The 22,650-nt window shown below is 40.5% G+C and overlaps 2 protein-coding genes across 9 annotated transcripts in view; both read right to left on the reverse strand.

Moving 5' to 3' along the window:
• Nucleotides 1–22,650, reverse strand: part of LOC133542339 (ovarian cancer G-protein coupled receptor 1-like) — a 621,591-nt gene that overhangs the window by 74,151 nt on the left and 524,790 nt on the right. The gene's annotated exons all lie outside the window — the stretch shown is intronic.
• The window catches only part of LOC133542213 (D-glutamate cyclase, mitochondrial-like), an 89,990-nt gene that overhangs the window by 25,142 nt on the left and 42,198 nt on the right, over nt 1–22,650 (reverse strand). Inside the window, exons 4-6 of the mRNA XM_061886110.1 lie at nt 16,916–17,064; nt 4,182–4,301; nt 3,891–4,048 (exon numbers count right to left, since the gene is read on the reverse strand). Of these exons, the coding sequence (XP_061742094.1) occupies nt 3,891–4,048; nt 4,182–4,301; nt 16,916–17,064 (427 nt within the window). The remainder of the gene's footprint in view (nt 1–3,890; nt 4,049–4,181; nt 4,302–16,915; nt 17,065–22,650) is intronic.

Raw genomic sequence — 22,650 nt, forward strand, 5'->3', positions numbered from 1 at the left:
TATTTTAGAAAAGTATGTAACTACATATTGGTGTGGAGACAACACTAATATCTACATAGACTTATTTAGAAAAGTATGTAACTACATATTGGTGTGGAGACAACACTAATATCTACATAGACTTATTTAGAAAAGTATGTAACTACATATTGGTGTGGGACAACACTAATATATCTACATAGACCTTATTTTAGAAAAGTATGTAACTACATATTGGTGTGGGAGACAACACTAATATCTACATGGACTTATTTAGAAAAGTATGTAACTACATATTGGTGTGGGGACAACACTAATATCTACATGGACTTATTTAGAAAAGTATGTAACTACATATTGGTGTGGAGACAACACTAATATCTACATGGACTTATTTAGAAAAGTATGTAACTACATATTGGTGTGGAGACAACACTAATATCTACATGGACTTATTTAGAAAAGTATGTAACTACATATTGGTGTGGAGACAACACTAATATCTACATGGACTTATTTAGAAAAGTATGTAACTACATATTGGTGTGGAGACAACACTAATATCTACATGGACTTATTTAGAAAAGTATGTAACTACATATTGGTGTGGGAGACAACACTAATATCTACATAGGACTTATTTAGAAAAGTATGTAACTACATATTGGTGTGGGACAACACTAATATCTACATGGACTTATTTAGAAAAGTATGTAACTACATATTGGTGTGGGGACAACACTAATATCTACATGGACTTATTTAGAAAAGTATGTAACTACATATTGGTGTGGGGACAACACTAATATCTACATAGACTTATTTAGAAAAGTATGTAACTACATATTGGTGTGGGACAACACTAATATCTACATGGACTTATTTAGAAAAGTATGTAACTACATATTGGTGTGGGGACAACACTAATATCTACATGGACTTATTTAGAAAAGTATGTAACTACATATTGGTGTGGGAGACAACACTAATATCTACATGGACTTATTTAGAAAAGTATGTAACTACATATTGGTGTGGAGACAACACTAATATCTACATGGACTTATTTAGAAAAGTATGTAACTACATATTGGTGTGGAGACAACACTAATATCTACATGGACTTATTTAGAAAGTAGTGTAACTACATATTGGTGTGGGGACAACACTAATATCTACATAGACTTATTTAGAAAAGTATGTAACTACATATTGGTGTGGGGACAACACTAATATCTACATAGACTTATTTAGAAAAGTATGTAACTACATATTGGTGTGGGGACAACACTAATATCTACATAGACTTATTTAGAAAAGTATGTAACTACATATTGGTGTGGGACAACACTAATATCTACATGGACTTATTAGAAAAGTATGTAACTACATATTGGTGTGGGGACAACACTAATATCTACATGGACTTATTTAGAAAAGTATGTAACTACATATTGGTGTGGAGACAACACTAATATCTACATGGACTTATTTAGAAAAGTATGTAACTACATATTGGTGTGGAGACAACACTAATATCTACATGGACTTATTTAGAAAAGTATGTAACTACATATTGGTGTGGGGACAACACTAATATCTACATGGACTTATTTAGAAAAGTATGTAACTACATATTGGTGTGGGGACAACACTAATATCTACATAGACTTATTTAGAAAAGTATGTAACTACATATTGGTGTGGGGACAACACTAATATCTACATGGACTTATTTAGAAAAGTATGTAACTACATATTGGTGTGGGACAACACTAATATCTACATGGACTTATTTAGAAAAGTATGTAACTACATATTGGTGTGGGGACAACACTAATATCTACATGGACTTATTTAGAAAAGTATGTAACTACATATTGGTGTGGGGACAACACTAATATCTACATAGACTTATTTAGAAAAGTATGTAACTACATATTGGTGTGGGGACAACACTAATATCTACATGGACTTATTTAGAAAAGTATGTAACTACATATTGGTGTGGAGACAACACTAATATCTACATGGACTTATTTAGAAAAGTATGTAACTACATATTGGTGTGGGGACAACACTAATATCTACATAGACTTATTTAGAAAAGTATGTAACTACATATTGGTGTGGGGACAACACTAATATCTACATGGACTTATTTAGAAAAGTATGTAACTACATATTGGTGTGGGGACAACACTAATATCTACATAGACTTATTTAGAAAAGTATGTAACTACATATTGGTGTGGAGACAACACTAATATCTACATGGACTTATTTAGAAAAGTATGTAACTACATATTGGTGTGGGGACAACACTAATATCTACATAGACTTATTTAGAAAAGTATGTAACTACATATTGGTGTGGGGACAACACTAATATCTACATGGACTTATTTAGAAAAGTATGTAACTACATATTGGTGTGGGGACAACACTAATATCTACATAGACTTATTTAGAAAAGTATGTAACTACATATTGGTGTGGGGACAACACTAATATCTACATGGACTTATTTAGAAAAGTATGTAACTACATATTGGTGTGGGGACAACACTAATATCTACATAGACTTATTTAGAAAAGTATGTAACTACATATTGGTGTGGGGACAACACTAATATCTACATGGACTTATTTAGAAAAGTATGTAACTACATATTGGTGTGGGGACAACACTAATATCTACATAGACTTATTTAGAAAAGTATGTAACTACATATTGGTGTGGGGACAACACTAATATCTACATGGACTTATTTAGAAAAGTATGTAACTACATATTGGTGTGGGGACAACACTAATATCTACATGGACTTATTTAGAAAAGTATGTAACTACATATTGGTGTGGGGACAACACTAATATCTACATAGACTTATTTAGAAAAGTATGTAACTACATATTGGTGTGGGGACAACACTAATATCTACATGGACTTATTTAGAAAAGTATGTAACTACATATTGGTGTGGGGACAACACTAATATCTACATGGACTTATTTAGAAAAGTATGTAACTACATATTGGTGTGGGGACAACACTAATATCTACATGGACTTATTTAGAAAAGTATGTAACTACATATTGGTGTGGGGACAACACTAATATCTACATAGACTTATTTAGAAAAGTATGTAACTACATATTGGTGTGGGGGACAACACTAATATCTACATAGACTTATTTTACACACACTTTATGCCTTTTGCCTCCCCAGCCCATTTTTTTTAGCCCGATGTAGCCCCCAAGTCTAAAAGTTTGGGCACCCTGCACCCCCCAGTATCGCCTTCTCTCTGATACTATCAGCTTCTGATAGCACAGTCAAAGCAAACCTGGATCAGACATTTTGTTATCCTGTTGTTATTGTGTTGTTCTCCTGTGTTGTTCTCCTGTTGTTATTGTGTTGTTATCCTGTTGATATTGTGTTGTTATTGTGTTGTTCTCCTGTGTTGTTGTCCTGCTGTTATTGTGTTGTTATCCTGTTGTTATTGTGTTGTTCTCCTGTGTTGTTGTCCTGCTGTTATTGTGTTGTTATCCTGTTGATATTGTGTTGTTATTGTGTTGTTCTCCTGTGTTGTTGTCCTGCTGTTATTGTGTTGTTATCCTGTTGATATTGTGTTGTTATTGTGTTGTTCTCCTGTGTTGTTGTCCTGCTGTTATTGTGTTGTTATCCTGTTGTTATTGTGTTGTTCTCCTGTGTTGTTGTCCTGTGTTGTTCTCCTGTTATTGTGTTGTAAGCGTTGTGTGTGTGTGTGTGTGTGTGTGTGTGTGTGTGTGTGTGTGTGTGTGTGTGTGTGTGTGTGTGTGTGTGTGTGTGCGCGTGTGTGTGTGTGTGTGTGTGTGTGTGTGTGTGTGTGTGTGTGTGTGTGTGTGCGCGTGTGTGTGTGTGTGTCACCTTGTCCACAGATGGCAGGTTGGCGGTGCAATGTTGTAACACTTGAGAAGTCAGGTGATGCTTCCCCAGTCCTTTGTGCAGATATCGCAGGTGTGTGGGACAGGTGTGCAGCAGGTAGAGGCCACAGGCCACAGCGTACCCTCCCCAGTTGGACACCCCTGCAGGTTGGATGAGGGGCAAAACACGGAGCTGGTGAGCAGAACTGCTGCTTCCAAGGCCTGGTGCAGAACCCTGACTTGAGAAGGCAGCAGGACTAGATGATGTGATGATGATGATGATGATGATGCACACCTGCGGTGATGGCGTAGTCCGCGGGAACCTCACAGGCTATCAGCTCCCCCTTTGGCATCAGGCTTTTCACCTTGTCCTTCACTTTGCCCATCCCCAGCTCATTGCCTCCATCACCAATTCCTGCAGGAGAGAAGATGTACTGTATCTTACAAGTAATATTATCACTGGAGGAGGAGGAATATCTAAACATGTTTCACTACACAGCGTAGGAGGATACAATAACTCACCGCCGTCACAATGTAAACAAATGCCATGAGTGGATCTACACCTGACATCCACTATAATGATACCAAGTACAGGAGCGTATCTAGTCGATACTACTATGATTACATTTATATTTTTTATCGTCACAAAATATTTTTTCCTTTCTTAAAATGTATATTATGTTTATAAAGTCAGTAAATATGTCCCTGGACACATGAGGACTCTGAATATGACCAATGTATGATCTTGTAACTACTTGGTATCAGATCCATACCTAAATGTGTGGTATCATCCAAAACTAATGTCAAGTATCAAAGAAGAGAAGAATAAGTGATTATTACATTTGAACAGAAGTGTAGATAGAACATGTTCAAAGAGAAAATAAGCAGATATTAACAGTAAATGAACAAATAGGTTAATAATCATTTTTTACAGTTTGTCCCACATAATGTGTATAAAATAATAGGTGTATAAATGACACAATATGTTACTGCAGACTAATTAGGAGTCTGCAGTAACATTATGTCATTTATATGTATATATAAATACGTATGTATATGTATGTATGTATATATACACGTATATATGTATAATAACATATGTATATATGTATGTATAATTATATATATATTTATATGTACATATGTATATGTATGTATATATGTATATTTACGTATGTATATATCTATATGTTTATATATGTATGTATATATGTATACATAATGAATATGTATGTACGTATATATGTATGTGTATATTGTATATGTATATTTGTATATATGTACATATATGTGTATATTTGTATATATGTACATATGTGTATATATGTACATGAATATATATATGTATATATATGTATTTATATGTAGATATAAGTATATATATGTATTTATATATATGTAGATATATGTATGTATATATCTGTATATATATAATACATGTGTATATATTTGTGTGTATATATGTGTATATATGTATATACATATATATTTAACAGAATATATATATAGATGTGTGTGTATATATGTATCAGCATATATGTATAAATATATATCAGTATATATGTATAAATGTGTATAATATGTATGATAATACACACATATATGTGTAAATATACAGTATGTATATACACATATATGTATATATGTACATATATGTGCACATAAGTATATATGCACATATATAAACACACATATATATTCATATACATTTACATACATACATATGTGTATATATATATGTATATACATATGTGTGTATGTATGTATATGTGTATATTTATATATCCATCCATCCATTTTCTACCGATTATTCCCTTTCAGGTCGCGGGGGGCGCTGGCGCCTATCTCAGCTACAATCGGGCGGAAGGCGGGGTACACCCTGGACAAGTCGCCACCTCATCGCAGGGCCAACACAGATAGACAGACAACATTCACACTCACATTCACACACTAGGGACCATTTAGTGTTGCCAATCAACTTATCCCCAGGTGCATGTCTTTGGAGGTGGGAGGGGCCTATCCCCAGGTGTATGTCTTTGGAGGTGGAGGAAGCCGGAGTACCCGGAGGAAACCCACGCATTCACGGGGAGAACATGCAAACTCCACACAGAAAGATCCCGAGCCTGGATTTGAACCCAGGACTGCAGGAACTTCGTATTGTGAGGCAGACACACTAACCCCTCTGCCACCGTGAAGCCCATATTTATATATGTGTTTTATATATATAATACACATATTTATGTGTATTAGTTTATATATATAGTAATATAAAATACACATGATATATACATACATATATATAAATATACATACTGTATATATGCATGTATATGTATATACATGCATATATCTATACGTATACATATTTGTATAGATATATATGTATACATACATGTATGCATATGTATATAAATACACACATATTTGTATATATGTATATACATGTATATATGTGTGTATTTATAGATGTGTGTATAAATATGTATACTGTACATATAATGTGTATAATAATACACATATATATATACACATTTATATATATTATGATTCACATTATATATGTACATGTTTATACATATGTACGTATATATATATATATATATATATATATATCTATATATATATATATATATATATAATGTGTGTGTGTATATGGAACACAATTTACTGTTCACAAAACCAAGGACAGTCTAGTGGTTAAGACTGCTGACTCGGGATGACATGTACTGGGTTCCAACAGCACTCTTGTTGACGGTATTTTGTTCTACCTCATCATACTTTACTGATCTAGGTGTCCTTGATTACATTTGTTTATGAAAAAAAATCATTACTCCACAACATCCAGAATAGCCCTGTGGTTAAGACTGTTGACTCAGGTTGAAGGGTGCTGGGTTTGAATCCTGGTAGGGTTAACATGTATTTAACTAAACCGGCTGGAGGCTTCAAGGTGACATGTATTGTGACTGTGTCACTTCTCTAATGTCGTGTTGAAATAATTACTTAATAAACTTTTTTTTATCCAAATACAATTAACCTGTTGATTTTTAATTGTACCCCGCAGAGGTCATTGGTCATCGCTCTTTATTATTAACTTGTTTGGGGTCTGAAGTTTATTAGAAGCCCACAATGTTGACCATTGAGCCATCCTGGGACCGCTTAAGGTTTGGTTTTCAAACCCAGCTCTAGTTGACAGTATTTTGTTCCACCCAAGGTATTGGGTTCGAACCCCACCCTGGTTGGCAATATTTTGTTCCACCTCATAATACTCTACTGAACCAGGAGTCCTCGATTACATTTGTGTATGGAACAGAATCTAGGCTACACAAGTCCCAGGATAGACCAGAGGTTGAAACTGCTAACTCGGAATGAAAGGTACTGTGTTCAAACCCCACTCTGGTTGGTGGTATTTTGTTCTGCCTCATTATACTTTACTGAGCCAGGGCTCGTAGATAACATTTGTGTATGGAAAGAAATCTGCACTGTACAAGACCAAGGATATCTCAGTGATTAAGACTCCTGACTTGGAATGAGAGGTACTGGGTTTGAACCCAACTCTAAATAACAACACCTCCTCATAGTTTACTGAACCAGGAGTCCTCGATTGCATTTGTGTATGGATTACTATTCTTTTTACGAAAGACATACGATAGACCAGTTGTTAACCCAGCTAGCTATGATTGAAAGGTATTGGGTTCAAATCACACTCTGGTTGGTGGTATTTTTTCTACCTCATCATTCTTTACTGACCCAGGGGTCATAGATAACATTTGTGTATGGAAAGAAATCAAGTCTTTGCAAGACTAAAGATAGCTCAGTGGTTAAGACTACTGACTTGCAATGAGAAGTACAGGGTTCAAATCCCACTCCAATTGACAGAATTTTGTTCCACACTATCATACTTTACTGAACCAGGAGCCCTCGAATACATTTGTGTATAGAATACAATCTTGTCTACACACGACACAGGGTAGACCGGAGTTAAGACTGCTAACTGGGAATGAAAGCTATTGGGTTCCAATCAGACTGGTTGGTGATATTTTTCTACCTCATCATTCTTTACTTAGCCAGGGATCAAAAATAACATTTGTGTAGGGAAAGAAATCCAAACTTCACAAGACCAAGAGTAGCTCAATGGTTAAGACTGCTGATTTGGACAGTGAGATAATGGTTTCGAACCCTGCTAACTTGGAATGAAAGGTACTGGATTCAAACCTCACTCTGGTTTGTGGTATTTTTTCTACCTCATCATTCTTTACTGAGCCAGGGGTCATAGATGACATTTGTGTATGGAAAGAAATCAATGCTCCACAAGACCAAGATAGCTCAGTGTTTAAGACTACTCATTTGGAATTCGAGGTACCGGGTTCAAACTCCACTCAATTTGAAAAAGATTTTTCCACCCCCAACATATTTTACTGAGCCAGGAGTCCTCGTACACATTTGTGTATGGATTACAATCTAACCTTCACAAGACCCAGGATAGACCAGGGGTTTAGACTTTTAACTCGGAAAGAAAGGTACTGGGGTTCAAACCCCACTCTGGTTGGTGGTATTTTTTGTACCTCATCATACTTTACTGAGCCAGCGGTCATAGATAACATTTGTGTATGGAAAGAAATCGAAGTTTCACAAGACCAAGGATAACTCAGATTTTAAGACTACTGACTTGGAATTTGAGGTACTGGGTTCAAACTCCACTCTAGTTGACATAATTTTGTTCCACATCATTATACTTTACTGAACCAGGAGTCCTCAAATACATTTGTGTATGGAATACAATCTTGTCTACACAAGACCCAGGATAGACCAGGGGTTCAGACTGCTAACTCTGATTGAAAGGTACTGAGTTCAAACCCCACTCTAGTTGATGGTATTTTTTTCTCCCTCATCATAATTTACTGAGTCAGGAGTCCTCGATTACATTTGTGTATGAGAAAAAAGGTGAATTTTCACAAGACCCACCTTAGCCCAGTGGTTAAGACTGCTGACTTCGAATGAGTGGTACTGAGTTCAAACCCTGCTCCAGTCGGCATTATTTAGTTCTTTCTCTTAATACTTTAGTGAGCCAGGGTTTGTAAATAACATTTGTGTATAGAAAGAAATCCTGACTTCACAAGACGCAGGATAGACCATGTGTTAAGAGCGCTGGCTTGGAATGAACAATACTAGGTTCAAATCCCACTCAGGTTGAAATAATTTTTTTCCACCTCAACATATTTTACTGAGCCAGGAGTCATAGATAACATTTGTGTATGGAAAGAAATCTAAACTTTACAAGACTAAGGGTAGCTTAATGGCTAAGACTGCTGACTTGGACAGAGAAATAATGGGTTCGAACCCTGCTAACCTTGAAATGAAAGGATCTTGGTTCAAACCCCACTCCGGTTTGCATTATTTAGTTCTATCTCTTAATACTTTAGTGAGCCAGGGTTTGTAAACAACATTTGTGTATCGAAAAAAATCATAGTTTCACAAGTCCCAGGATAGACCAGGGGTTAAGGCTGCTGACTGGGAATAAAAGGTACTGGGTTCAAATCCCACACTGTTTGATGGTATTTTGTTCTATCTCTTTACTGAGCCAGGAGTCCTCGATTACATTTGTGTATGAGAAAATAAATAGTTTCTTCATCACCCAGGATAGCCCAGTGGTTAAGGCTGTTGACTCAGATTGGAGGGTGCTGGGTTCGAATCCTGGTTGGGTTGACATGTAATTTGCAAAACTGGCTGGAAGCTTCAGGTTGACATATATTGTGACTGTGTCACTTCTCCCATGTAATTTTAAAATAATTATTTAATTAACTTTTTTTTTTTATCCAATTACAATAACCTACTTTTTCTTATTTGTACCCAGGAGAGCTCATTGGTCAACGCTCTTTATTATTAACTTTTTTCTCCTATTCCCACCCACCTCAGGAATTACACTCACTCGCACACACACACTCATTCATACACACACACACACACACAGGTAACCCCTGAGGTGTCATCTTTGACGATTTATTTTTGATTATTATTATCTTTAGTGTTGACTTAATTTTTGAACTATATGTTAGTCAAACAAGTAGCACATAACATTACTCTGTGTGGGGGAGAAGAAACACCCCACAATGTATGTCGTTTTGACGCCATACAGCCAAATTACTGAGTCCCTGTATGGGATTTGAACTCAGTACCTCTGTATCCGGAGCCCACAGTGTTGACCATTGAGCTATCCTGGGTCCCGTTAAGATTTGGTTTTCGCTCATATACAAATGTTATCAGTCAACTATGATCCAGGCGAAAAAACAACATCTCCCAAGTCATGGATTTGAACCCAGGATCACTGCATGAGAGACAACAGTCTTAACCATTGAGCTATCCCCGGACAAATCATAAAATGGTTTTCGCTCATATACAAATGTAATCAGTGAAATATGATCCAGGAGAAACCAGAAAATAAATTTCTCCAAGTCATGGATTTGAACCCAGGATTACTGTGTGAGAGACAACAGTCTTAACCATTGAGCTAACCCGGGACACATCAAAGTGTGGGTTTCGCTCATATACAAATATAATCAGTGAAATATGATCCAGGAAAAACCTGAAAATAAGATTTTCCAAGTCATGGATTTGAACCCATGATTACTGTGTGAGAGACAGCAGTCTTAACCATTGAGCTATCCCCGGACAAATCATAAAATGGTTTTCGCTCATATACAAATGTAATCAGTGAAATATGATCCAGGAGAAACCAGAAAATAAATTTCTCCAAGTCATGGATTTGAACCCAGGATTACTGTGTGAGAGACAACAGTCTTAACCATTGAGCTAACCCGGGACACATCAAAGTGTGGGTTTCGCTCATATACAAATATAATCAGTGAAATATGATCCAGGAAAAACCTGAAAATAAGATTTTCCAAGTCATGGATTTGAACCCAGTAGTACTGCATGAGAGGCAGCAGTCTTAACCATTGAGCTAGTCTGAGTCTCTTTGTAAGTGAAGTCTGGCTCATTCACTAATGGAATCATGACATCTGTCGCAGTGAACTACAACTGAGGTGGAACTAAATTTTGAACCTAAGTTAAATATCAAAAACTAATGGAATTCAAACCCAATACCCCTGTATTTGTTTTTGTTTTTGTTTTTCTGGTCCTGTCCAGCTTCTCAGGCAAATCATATAGTAGATGTAGATGCCTATATCGGCTGTTCAGATTTACTTTACAAAAGAGAAGTGTAGAATACTTCTCTTGTTGCCTTATTTGAATTTGACTTTATTAAATGTATTTATATTAATATTTGGTGCAGCCGGGCCGGAGCAGGAGGGGATAGAAAGAGAAATAAAGGAAGACAGAGGGGGAAATTGTGGGGACAAGAGGGGGATTAGACAGAGAGACAACAACAACAACAGCAAACACAACAATAACAACAATAATAGAACAACATCAGCATATAGGATATGTACAAATATGATGGCAACAGTAATAGCAAAGAAGCAGTTAGCAAAATAAATAATACAGAAATGACAATTGACAATTGCCCCCCGGCTCAAAGCCTGCACGTTGGAGTTCAACCCAGTGGACGAGAGGGTAGCTTCCCTTCGCCTTTGGGTGGGGGGACGGGTCCTGACTGTTGTTTGTGCTTACGCACCAAACAGCAGTTCAGAGTACCCACCCTTTTTGGATACACTCGAGGGAGTACTGGAAAGTGCTCCCCCGGGTGATTCCCTTGTCCTACTGGGGGACTTCAACGCTCATGTTGGCAACGACTGTGAAACCTGGAGAGGCGTGATTGGGAAGAATGGTCGCCTGGATCTGAACCCGAGTGGTGTTTTGTTATTGGACTTTTGTGCTCGTCACAGATTGTCCGTAACAAACACCATGTTCCAACATAAGGGTGTCCATATGTGCACTTGGCACCAGGACACCCTAGGCCGCAGTTCCATGATCGACTTTGTAGTTGTGTCATCGGATTTGCGGCCTCATGCTCTGGACACTCGGGTGAAGAGAGGGGCGGAGCTTTCTACCGATCACCACCTGGTGGTGAGTTGGCTACGATGGTGGGGGAGGATGCCGGACAGACCTGGCAGGCCCAAACGCATTGTGAGGGTCTGCTGGGAACATCTGGCAGAGTCTCCTGTTAGAGAGAGTTTCAATTCACACCTCCGGGAGAACTTTGAACATGTCACGAGGGAGGTGCGGGACATTGAGTCCGAGTGGACCATGTTCCGAACCTCTATTGTCGAGGCGGCTGATTGGAGCTGTGGCCGCAAGGTTGTTGGTGCCTGTCGTGGCGGTAATCCTAGAACCCGTTGGTGGACACCAGCAGTGAGGGATGCCGTCAAGCTGAAGAAGGAGTCCTATCGGGTTCTTTTGGCTCATAGGACTCCGGAGGCAGTGGACGGGTACCGACGGGCCAAGCGGTGTGCAGCTTTAGCGGTCGCGGAGGCAAAAACTCGGACATGGGAAGAGTTCGGGGAAGCCATGGAAAACGACTTCCGGACAGCTTCGAAGCGATTCTGGACCACCATACGCCGCCTCAGGAAGGGGAAGCAGTGCACTATCAACAACGTGTATGGTGCGGATAGTGTTCTGCTGACTTCGACTGCGGATGTTGTGGATCGGTGGAGGGAATACTTCGAAGACCTCCTCAATCCAACCAACACGTCTTCCTTTGAGGAAGAGGTGCCTGGGGAATCTGTGGTGGACTCTCCTATTTCTGGGGCTGAGGTCGCTGAGGTCGCTGAGGTAGTTAAAAAGCTCCTCGGCGGCAAGGCCCCGGAGGTGGATGAGATCCGCCCGGAGTTCCTTACGGCTCTGGATGCTGTGGGGCTGTCTTGGTTGACAAGACTCTGCAGCATCGCGTGGACATCGGGGGCGGTACCTCTGGATTGGCAGACCGGGGTGGTGGTCCCTCTCTTTAAGAAGGGGGACCGGAGGGTGTGTTCCAACTATCGTGGGATCACACTCCTCAGCCTTCCCGGTAAGGTTTATTCAGGTGTACTGGAGAGGAGGCTACGCCGGATAGTCGAAGCTCGGATTCAGGAGGAACAGTGTGGTTTTCGTCCTGGTCGTGGAACCGTGGACCAGCTCTATACTCTCGGCAGGGTTCTTGAGGGTGCATGGGAGTTTGCCCAACCAGTCTACATGTGCTTTGTGGACTTGGAGAAGGCATTCGACCGTGTCCCTCGGGAAGTCCTGTGGGGAGTGCTCAGAGAGTATGGGGTATCGGACTGTCTGATTGTGGCGGTCCACTCCCTGTATGATCAGTGTCAGGGCTTGGTCCGCATTGCCGGCAGTAAGTCGGACACGTTTCCAGTGAGGGTTGGACTCCGCCAAGGCTGTCTTTTGTCACCGATTCTGTTCATAACTTTTATGGACAGAATTTCTAGGCGCAGCCAAGGCGTTGAGGGGATCCGGTTTGGTGGCCACGGGATTAGATCTCTACTTTTTGCAGATGATGTAGTCCTGATGGCTTCATCTGGCCGGGATCTTCAGCTCTCACTGGATCGGTTCGCAGCCGAGTGTGAAGCGACCGGAATGAGAATCAGCACCTCCAAGTCCGAGTCCATGGTTCTCGCCCGGAAAAGGGTGGAGTGCCATCTCCGGGTTGGGGAGGAGACCCTGCCCCAAGTGGAGGAGTTCAAGTACCTAGGTGTCTTGTTCACGAGTGGGGGAAGAGTGGATCGTGAGATCGACAGGCGGATCGGTGCGGCGTCTTTAGTAATGCAGACGCTGTATCGATCCGTTGTGGTGAAGAAGGAGCTGAGCCGGAAGGCAAAGCTCTCAATTTACCGGTCGATCTACGTTCCCATCCTCACCTATGGTCATGAGCTTTGGGTCATGACCGAAAGGATAAGATCACGGGTACAAGCGGCCCAAATGAGTTTCCTCCGCCGGGTGGCGGGGCTCTCCCTTAGAGATAGGGTGAGAAGCTCTGCCATCCGGGAGGAACTCAAAGTAAAGCCGCTCCTCCTCCACATGGAGAGGAGCCAGATGAGGTGGTTCGGGCATCTGGTCAGGATGCCACCCGAACGCCTCCTTAGGGAGGTGTTTAGGGCATGTCCAACTGGTAGGAGGCCACGGGGAAGACCCAGGACACGTTGGGAAGACTATGTCTCCCGGCTGGCCTGGGAACGCCTCGGGATCCCCCAGGAAGAGCTAGACGAAGTGGCTGGAGAGAGGGAAGTCTGGGCTTCCCTGCTTAGGCTGCTGCCCCCGCGACCCGACCTCGGATAAGCGGAAGATGATGGATGGATGGATGACAATGAGCATATTTACACTACAAATGGAGCAATACAAATACCAATAGAAATATCACTATTGATAATGAACAATACCAATAATTGACCTCTATTATCAACAATACAGTTGTTCAAATGCAACAATACATACAACTACAGATACCAACAAATTCAGAAAAATGGAGGGGAAGAAAGAGAAGCAATCTATATTAACCTTGTAGATTGTTATCGTAACAACAGGTTAAGCTCTGTCAGTGTGCCATGTGTTACCCAGTTTACCCTAGGGCAACAACGTTCATATATGTTTGATGAAACGTGATTATGTCCATGAGTGTATGTATGTATATGTACTTGTATATGTACAGTATGTGTATGTTTGTACAGTGAATGTATATGTACAGTATGTGTATATGTGTGTTTGTACAGTGAATGTATATGTACAGTATGTGTATATGTATGTTTGTACAGTGAATGTATATGTACAGTATGTGTATATGTATGTTTGTACAGTGAATGTATATGTACAGTATGTGTATATGTGTGTTTGTACAGTGAATGTGCGTGTGAACGTACGAACTTTGAGTATGAAGATACGTACTGTATTTGTGTATGTATGTGGGAGCGTAGGTACCTATGTATGTATTTAATTGAGTATACGTGTATTTGTGTGGGAGCCAGAGTACAGCCCAAGTCACCCAGAGACGCCACCTCACAAACAGCAGGTGTGGCGCCCAGGGAAGCAGGGACCACCGGCCCCACGCAGCCAGGCCGGCCAGCGACAGGAACCCCAGAGCCCGGCCCACCGGAAACTAGTTGTTGAAGCTTTGAAAGTGGAATTCTTTCCCATTCTTGTTTTATGTAAAGCTTCAGTCCTTCAACAGTCCGGGGTCTCCGCTGTCATATTTTACGCTTCATAATGCGCCACACATTTTCTATGGGAGTCAGGTCTGGACTGCAGGCAGGCCAGGAAAGTACCCGCACTATTTTTTTACGAAGCCACGCTGTTGTAACACATGCTGAATGTTCAGGGCCCAGAGACTACCCGCAACCGGACAGAAAGACCACCCCCGCCCCACCAGCACACCCCCCACCTCCAGAGAGCACGCCGGGGCCGGCCCCAGGTCACTCCACCCAAGTCGGCCGCTGTAGGACCGCCCTGAACGGGGCCAGGGAAACACCCACCCCACACGCAAGGACCTCAACGATGGAGATGGGATAACCCAAAAAAATAAATATGAAAATAAATAAAATATGTATAAAAAAATAAAATAATAATAATAATAATTATTATTATTATTAAATATTGAAAAAAAATAACCCTGTATTTAGAACCCACAGTGTTGACCATTGAGGTATCCTGGGTTCCATCAAGACATGATTTTTCTTAATAAACAAATGCAATCTTTTAACTATGAAAGCTGAAACCAAAAAACTTGAAACCAGTTTTACTGACTGAGAGGCAGCAGTCTTAACCTTTTAGTTACCCTCAATCTTTTTGTAAATGTAGTCTGGCTCATTCATTAATGGAATCGTGACACCTGTCGCAGTGAACTAGGACTGAGGTGGAACTACATTTTGAACCTAAGTTAAATATCAAAGCAATTGGGATTTAAAGCCAGTACACCTGTATTGGGAGCCCACAGTGTTAAACATTGAGCTATCCTGGGTCCAATTAAGAAATGCTTTTGGCTCATATACAAATGCAATCATTAAATTATGATAGGTGAAACAAAAAACTAGTTATACAAAGTTATGGATTTGAACCCACTTATACTGATTGAGAGGCACCAGTCTTAACCATTAAGCTCTTCTCAGTCTTGTTGTTTAAGTGTAGTCTGCTCATTGACTAATCATGACACCTGTTGCAGGAAACTATGACTGAGGTGGAACAAAATGTTATAGATAGATAGATAGATAGATAGATAGATAGATAGATAGATAGATAGATAGATAGATAGATAGATAGATAGATAGATAGATAGATAGATAGATAGATAGTAATTTATTGATTCCAGTTACATGTCAAACCAATTGGGATACCGATATTGGTACCAAAATGTATTTTGTATACTTTTTGACACTTTTCTACATAAAAGGGCGCCCAAAATTATTTGAACAGAACATAGTATGATACACTAAATATGTTTCATATTGCAATCGCAGAAGAATGTTGTCATTAAATACAAGAGTAAAGAAAAAAAGCATGTGGTAGCAATTTGTTAAAATGTCTCTCAGGTGTTACATACCTGTTGTTGGTGTGTGCCATGTCTCTCAGGTGTTACACAACTGTTGTTGAGTTGTTGGTGTGTGCCATGTCTCTCAGGTGTTACATACCTGTTGTTGGTGTGTGCCATGTCTCTCAGGTGTTACACAACTGTTGTTGAGTTGTTGGTGTGTGCCATGTCTCTCAGGTGTTACATACCTGTTGTTGGTGTGTGCCATGTCTCTCAGGTGTTACATACCTGTTGTTGAGTTGTTGGTGTGTGACATGTCTCTCAGGTGTTACATACCCGTTGTTGAGTTGTTGGTGTGTGTCATGTCTCTCAGGTGTTACACACCTGTTGTTGAGTTGTTGGTGTGTGCCATGTCTCTCAGGTGTTACATACCTGTTGTTGGTGTGTGCCATGTCTCTCAGGTGTTACATACCTGTTGTTGGTGTGTGCCATGTCTCTCAGGTGTTACATACCTGTTGTTGGTGTGTGCCATGTCTCTCAGGTGTGACATACCTGTTGTTGGTGTGTGCCATGTCTCTCAGGTGTTACATACCTGTTGTTGGTGTGTGCCATGTCTCTCAGGTGTTACATACCTGTACTTGTCATTCCTGCCAGCTTGTGTGCAGCAATAAACAAGTCATCAATTGGGTCCACAAGATGTTTGATGTTTATTCCTCTCATGTTGTAGTAGTTCCCATCTGCAGCTCGCCCGCTGCGCTCTATCGCCACCATGTGGTCATACCTGCAACAAGTTCATAGATCTAAGAAACCATCGCCACCATGTGGTCATACCTGCAACAAGTTCATAGATCTAAGAAACCATCGCCACCATGTGGTCATACCTGCAACAACTTCATTGTTCTTAGAAACTATCGCCACCATGTGGTCATACCTGCAACAAGTTCATAGATCTAAGAAACCATCGCCACCATGTGGTCATACCTGCAACAACTTCATAGTTCTTTGAAACTATCGCCACCATGTGGTCATACCTGCAACAACTTCATAGTTCTTAGAAACCATCGCCACCATGTGGTCATACCTGCAACAACTTCATAGTTCTTTGAAACTATCGCCACCATGTGGTCATACCTGCAACAACTTCATAGTTCTTAGAAACCATCGCCACCATGTGGTCATACCTGCAACAACTTCATAGTTCTTTGAAACTATCGCCACCATGTGGTCATACCTGCAACAACTTCATAGTTCTTTGAAACTATCGCCACCATGTGGTCATACCTGCAACAACTTCATTGTTCTTAGAAACTATCGCCACCATGTGGTCATACCTGCAACAACTTCATAGTTCTTTGAAACTATCGCCACCATGTGGTCATACCTACAACAACTTCATAGTTCTTTGAAACTATCGCCACCATGTGGTCATACCTGCAACAACTTCATAGTTCTTTGAAACTATCGCCACCATGTGGTCATACCTGCAACAACTTCATAGTTCTTAGAAACCATCGCCACCATGTGGTCATACCTGCAACAACTTCATAGTTCTTTGAAACTATCGCCACCATGTGGTCATACCTGCAACAACTTCATAGTTCTTTGAAACTATCGCCACTATGTGGTCATACCTGCAACAACTTCATTGTTCTTAGAAACTATCGCCACCATGTGGTCATACCTGCAACAACTTCATAGTTCTTTGAAACTATCGCCACCATGTGGTCATACCTGCAACAACTTCATAGTTCTTAGAAACTATCGCCACCATGTGGTCATACCTGCAACAACTTCATAGTTCTTTGAAACTATCGCCACCATGTGGTCATACCTGCAACAACTTCATAGTTCTTTGAAACTATCGCCACCAAGTGGTCATACCTGCAACAACTTCATAGTTCTTAGAAACTATCGCCACCATGTGGTCATACCTGCAACAACTTCATAGTTCTTTGAAACTATCGCCACCATGTGGTCATACCTGCAACAACTTCATAGTTCTTTGAAACTATCGCCACCATGTGGTCATACCTGCAACAAGTTCATAGATCTAAGAAACCATCGCCACCATGTGGTCATACCTGCAACAACTTCATAGTTCTTTGAAACTATCGCCACCATGTGGTCATACCTGCAACAACTTCATAGTTCTTTGAAACTATCGCCACCATGTGGTCATACCTGCAACAACTTCATAGTTCTTAGAAACTATCGCCACCATGTGGTCATACCTGCAACAACTTCATTGTTCTTAGAAACTATCGCCACCATGTGGTCATACCTGCAACAACTTCATAGTTCTTAGAAACTATCGCCACCATGTGGTCATACCTGCAACAACTTCATTGTTCTTAGAAACTATCGCCACCATGTGGTCATACCTGCAACAACTTCATAGTTCTTAGAAACTATCGCCACCATGTGGTCATACCTGCAACAACTTCATAGTTCTTAGAAACTATCGCCACCATGTGGTCATACCTGCAACAACTTCATAGTTCTTAGAAACTATCGCCACCATGTGGTCATACCTGCAACAACTTCATTGTTCTTAGAATCTATCGCCACCATGTGGTCATACCTGCAACAACTTCATAGTTCTTAGAAACTATCGCCACCATGTGGTCATACTTGCAACAACTTCATAGTTCTTAGAAACTATCACCACCATGTGGTCATACCTGCAACAACTTCATAGTTCTTTGAAACTATCGCCACCATGTGGTCATACCTGCAACAACTTCATAGTTCTAAGAAACTATCGCCACCATGTGGTCATACCTGCAACAACTTCATTGTTCTTAGAAACTATCGCCACCATGTGGTCATACCTGCAACAACTTCATAGTTCTTAGAAACTATCGCCACCATGTGGTCATACCTGCAACAACTTCATAGTTCTTAGAAACTATCGCCACCATGTGGTCATACCTGCAACAACTTCATAGTTCTTAGAAACTATCGCCACCATGTGGTCATACCTGCAACAACTTCATAGTTCTTAGAAACTATCGCCACCATGTGGTCATACCTGCAACAACTTCATTGTTCTTAGAAACTATCGCCACCATGTGGTCATACCTGCAACAACTTCATAGTTCTTAGAAACTATCGCCACCATGTGGTCATACCTGCAACAACTTCATAGTTCTTAGAAACTATCGCCACCATGTGGTCATACCTGCAACAACTTCATAGTTCTTAGAAACTATCGCCACCTTGTGGTCATACCTGCAACAAGTTCATAGTTCTTAGAAACTATCGCCACCATGTGGTCATACCTGCAACAACTTCATAGTTCTTAGAAACTATCGCCACCTTGTGGTCATACCTGCAACAAGTTCATAGTTCTTAGAAACTATCGCCACCATGTGGTCATACCTGCAACAACTTCATAGTTCTTAGAAACTATCGCCACCATGTGGTCATACCTGCAACAACTTCATAGTTCTTAGAAACTATCGCCACCATGTGGTCATACCTGCAACAACTTCATAGTTCTTAGAAACTATCGCCACCATGTGGTCATACCTGCAACAACTTCATTGTTCTTAGAAACTATCGCCACCATGTGGTCATACCTGCAACAACTTCATAGTTCTTAGAAACTATCGCCACCTTGTGGTCATACCTGCAACAAGTTCATAGTTCTTAGAAACTATCGCCACCATGTGGTCATACCTGCAACAACTTCATTGTTCTTAGAAACTATCGCCACCATGTGGTCATACCTGCAACAACTTCATAGTTCTTAGAAACTATCGCCACCATGTGGTCATACCTGCAACAACTTCATAGTTCTTAGAAACTATCGCCACCATGTGGTCATACCTGCAACAACTTCATAGTTCTTAGAAACTATCGCCACCTTGTGGTCATACCTGCAACAAGTTCATAGTTCTTAGAAACTATCGCCACCATGTGGTCATACCTGCAACAACTTCATAGTTCTTAGAAACTATCGCCACCTTGTGGTCATACCTGCAACAAGTTCATAGTTCTTAGAAACTATCGCCACCATGTGGTCATACCTGCAACAACTTCATTGTTCTTAGAAACTATCGCCACCATGTGGTCATACCTGCAACAACTTCATAGTTCTTAGAAACTATCGCCACCATGTGGTCATACCTGCAACAACTTCATAGTTCTTAGAAACTATCGCCACCATGTGGTCATACCTGCAACAACTTCATAGTTCTTAGAAACTATCGCCACCATGTGGTCATACCTGCAACAACTTCATAGTTCTTAGAAACTATCGCCACCATGTGGTCATACCTGCAACAACTTCATTGTTCTTAGAAACTATCGCCACCATGTGGTCATACCTGCAACAACTTCATTGTTCTTAGAAACTATCGCCACCATGTGGTCATACCTGCAACAACTTCATAGTTCTTAGAAACTATCGCCACCATGTGGTCATACCTGCAACAACTTCATTGTTCTTAGAAACTATCGCCACCATGTGGTCATACCTGCAACAACTTCATTGTTCTTAGAAACTATCGCCACCATGTGGTCATACCTGCAACAACTTCATAGTTCTTAGAAACTATCGCCACCTTGTGGTCATACCTGCAACAAGTTCATAGTTCTTGGAAACTATCGCCACCATGTGGTCATACCTGCAACAACTTCATTGTTCTTAGAAACTATCGCCACCATGTGGTCATACCTGCAACAACTTCATAGTTCTTAGAAACTATCGCCACCATGTGGTCATACCTGCAACAACTTCATAGTTCTTTGAAACTATCGCCACCATGTGGTCATACCTGCAACAACTTCATTGTTCTTAGAAACTATCGCCACCATGTGGTCATACCTGCAACAACTTCATAGTTCTTAGAAACTATCGCCACCATGTGGTCATACCTGCAACAACTTCATTGTTCTTAGAGACTATCGCCACCATGTGGTCATACCTGCAACAACTTCATAGTTCTTAGAAACTATCGCCACCATGTGGTCATACCTGCAACAACTTCATTGTTCTTAGAAACTATCGCCACCATGTGGTCATACCTGCAACAACTTCATTGTTCTTAGAAACTATCGCCACCATGTGGTCATACCTGCAACAACTTCATAGTTCTTAGAAACTATCGCCACCTTGTGGTCATACCTGCAACAAGTTCATAGTTCTTAGAAACTATCGCCACCATGTGGTCATACCTGCAACAACTTCATAGTTCTTTGAAACTATCGCCACCATGTGGTCATACCTGCAACAACTTCATTGTTCTTAGAAACTATCGCCACCATGTGGTCATACCTGCAACAACTTCATTGTTCTTAGAAACTATCGCCACCATGTGGTCATACCTGCAACAACTTCCTAGTTCTTAGAAACTATCGCCACCTTGTGGTCATACCTGCAACAAGTTCATAGTTCTTAGAAACTATCGCCACCATGTGGTCATACCTGCAACAACTTCATTGTTCTTAGAAACTATCGCCACCATGTGGTCATACCTGCAACAACTTCATAGTTCTTAGAAACTATCGCCACCATGTGGTCATACCTGCAACAACTTCATAGTTCTTAGAAACTATCGCCACCATGTGGTCATACCTGCAACAACTTCATTGTTCTTAGAATCTATCGCCACCATGTGGTCATACCTGCAACAACTTCATAGTTCTTAGAAACTATCGCCACCATGTGGTCATACTTGCAACAACTTCATAGTTCTTAGAAACTATCACCACCATGTGGTCATACCTGCAACAACTTCATAGTTCTTTGAAACTATCGCCACCATGTGGTCATACCTGCAACAACTTCATAGTTCTAAGAAACTATCGCCACCATGTGGTCATACCTGCAACAACTTCATTGTTCTTAGAAACTATCGCCACCATGTGGTCATACCTGCAACAACTTCATAGTTCTTAGAAACTATCGCCACCATGTGGTCATACCTGCAACAACTTCATAGTTCTTAGAAACTATCGCCACCATGTGGTCATACCTGCAACAACTTCATAGTTCTTAGAAACTATCGCCACCATGTGGTCATACCTGCAACAACTTCATAGTTCTTAGAAACTATCGCCACCATGTGGTCATACCTGCAACAACTTCATTGTTCTTAGAAACTATCGCCACCATGTGGTCATACCTGCAACAACTTCATAGTTCTTAGAAACTATCGCCACCATGTGGTCATACCTGCAACAACTTCATAGTTCTTAGAAACTATCGCCACCATGTGGTCATACCTGCAACAACTTCATAGTTCTTAGAAACTATCGCCACCTTGTGGTCATACCTGCAACAAGTTCATAGTTCTTAGAAACTATCGCCACCATGTGGTCATACCTGCAACAACTTCATAGTTCTTAGAAACTATCGCCA

This window comes from Nerophis ophidion, linkage group LG24 (genome assembly GCF_033978795.1).
Source record: "Nerophis ophidion isolate RoL-2023_Sa linkage group LG24, RoL_Noph_v1.0, whole genome shotgun sequence".
In the NCBI taxonomy this organism is placed as follows: Eukaryota; Metazoa; Chordata; class Actinopteri; order Syngnathiformes; family Syngnathidae; genus Nerophis; species Nerophis ophidion.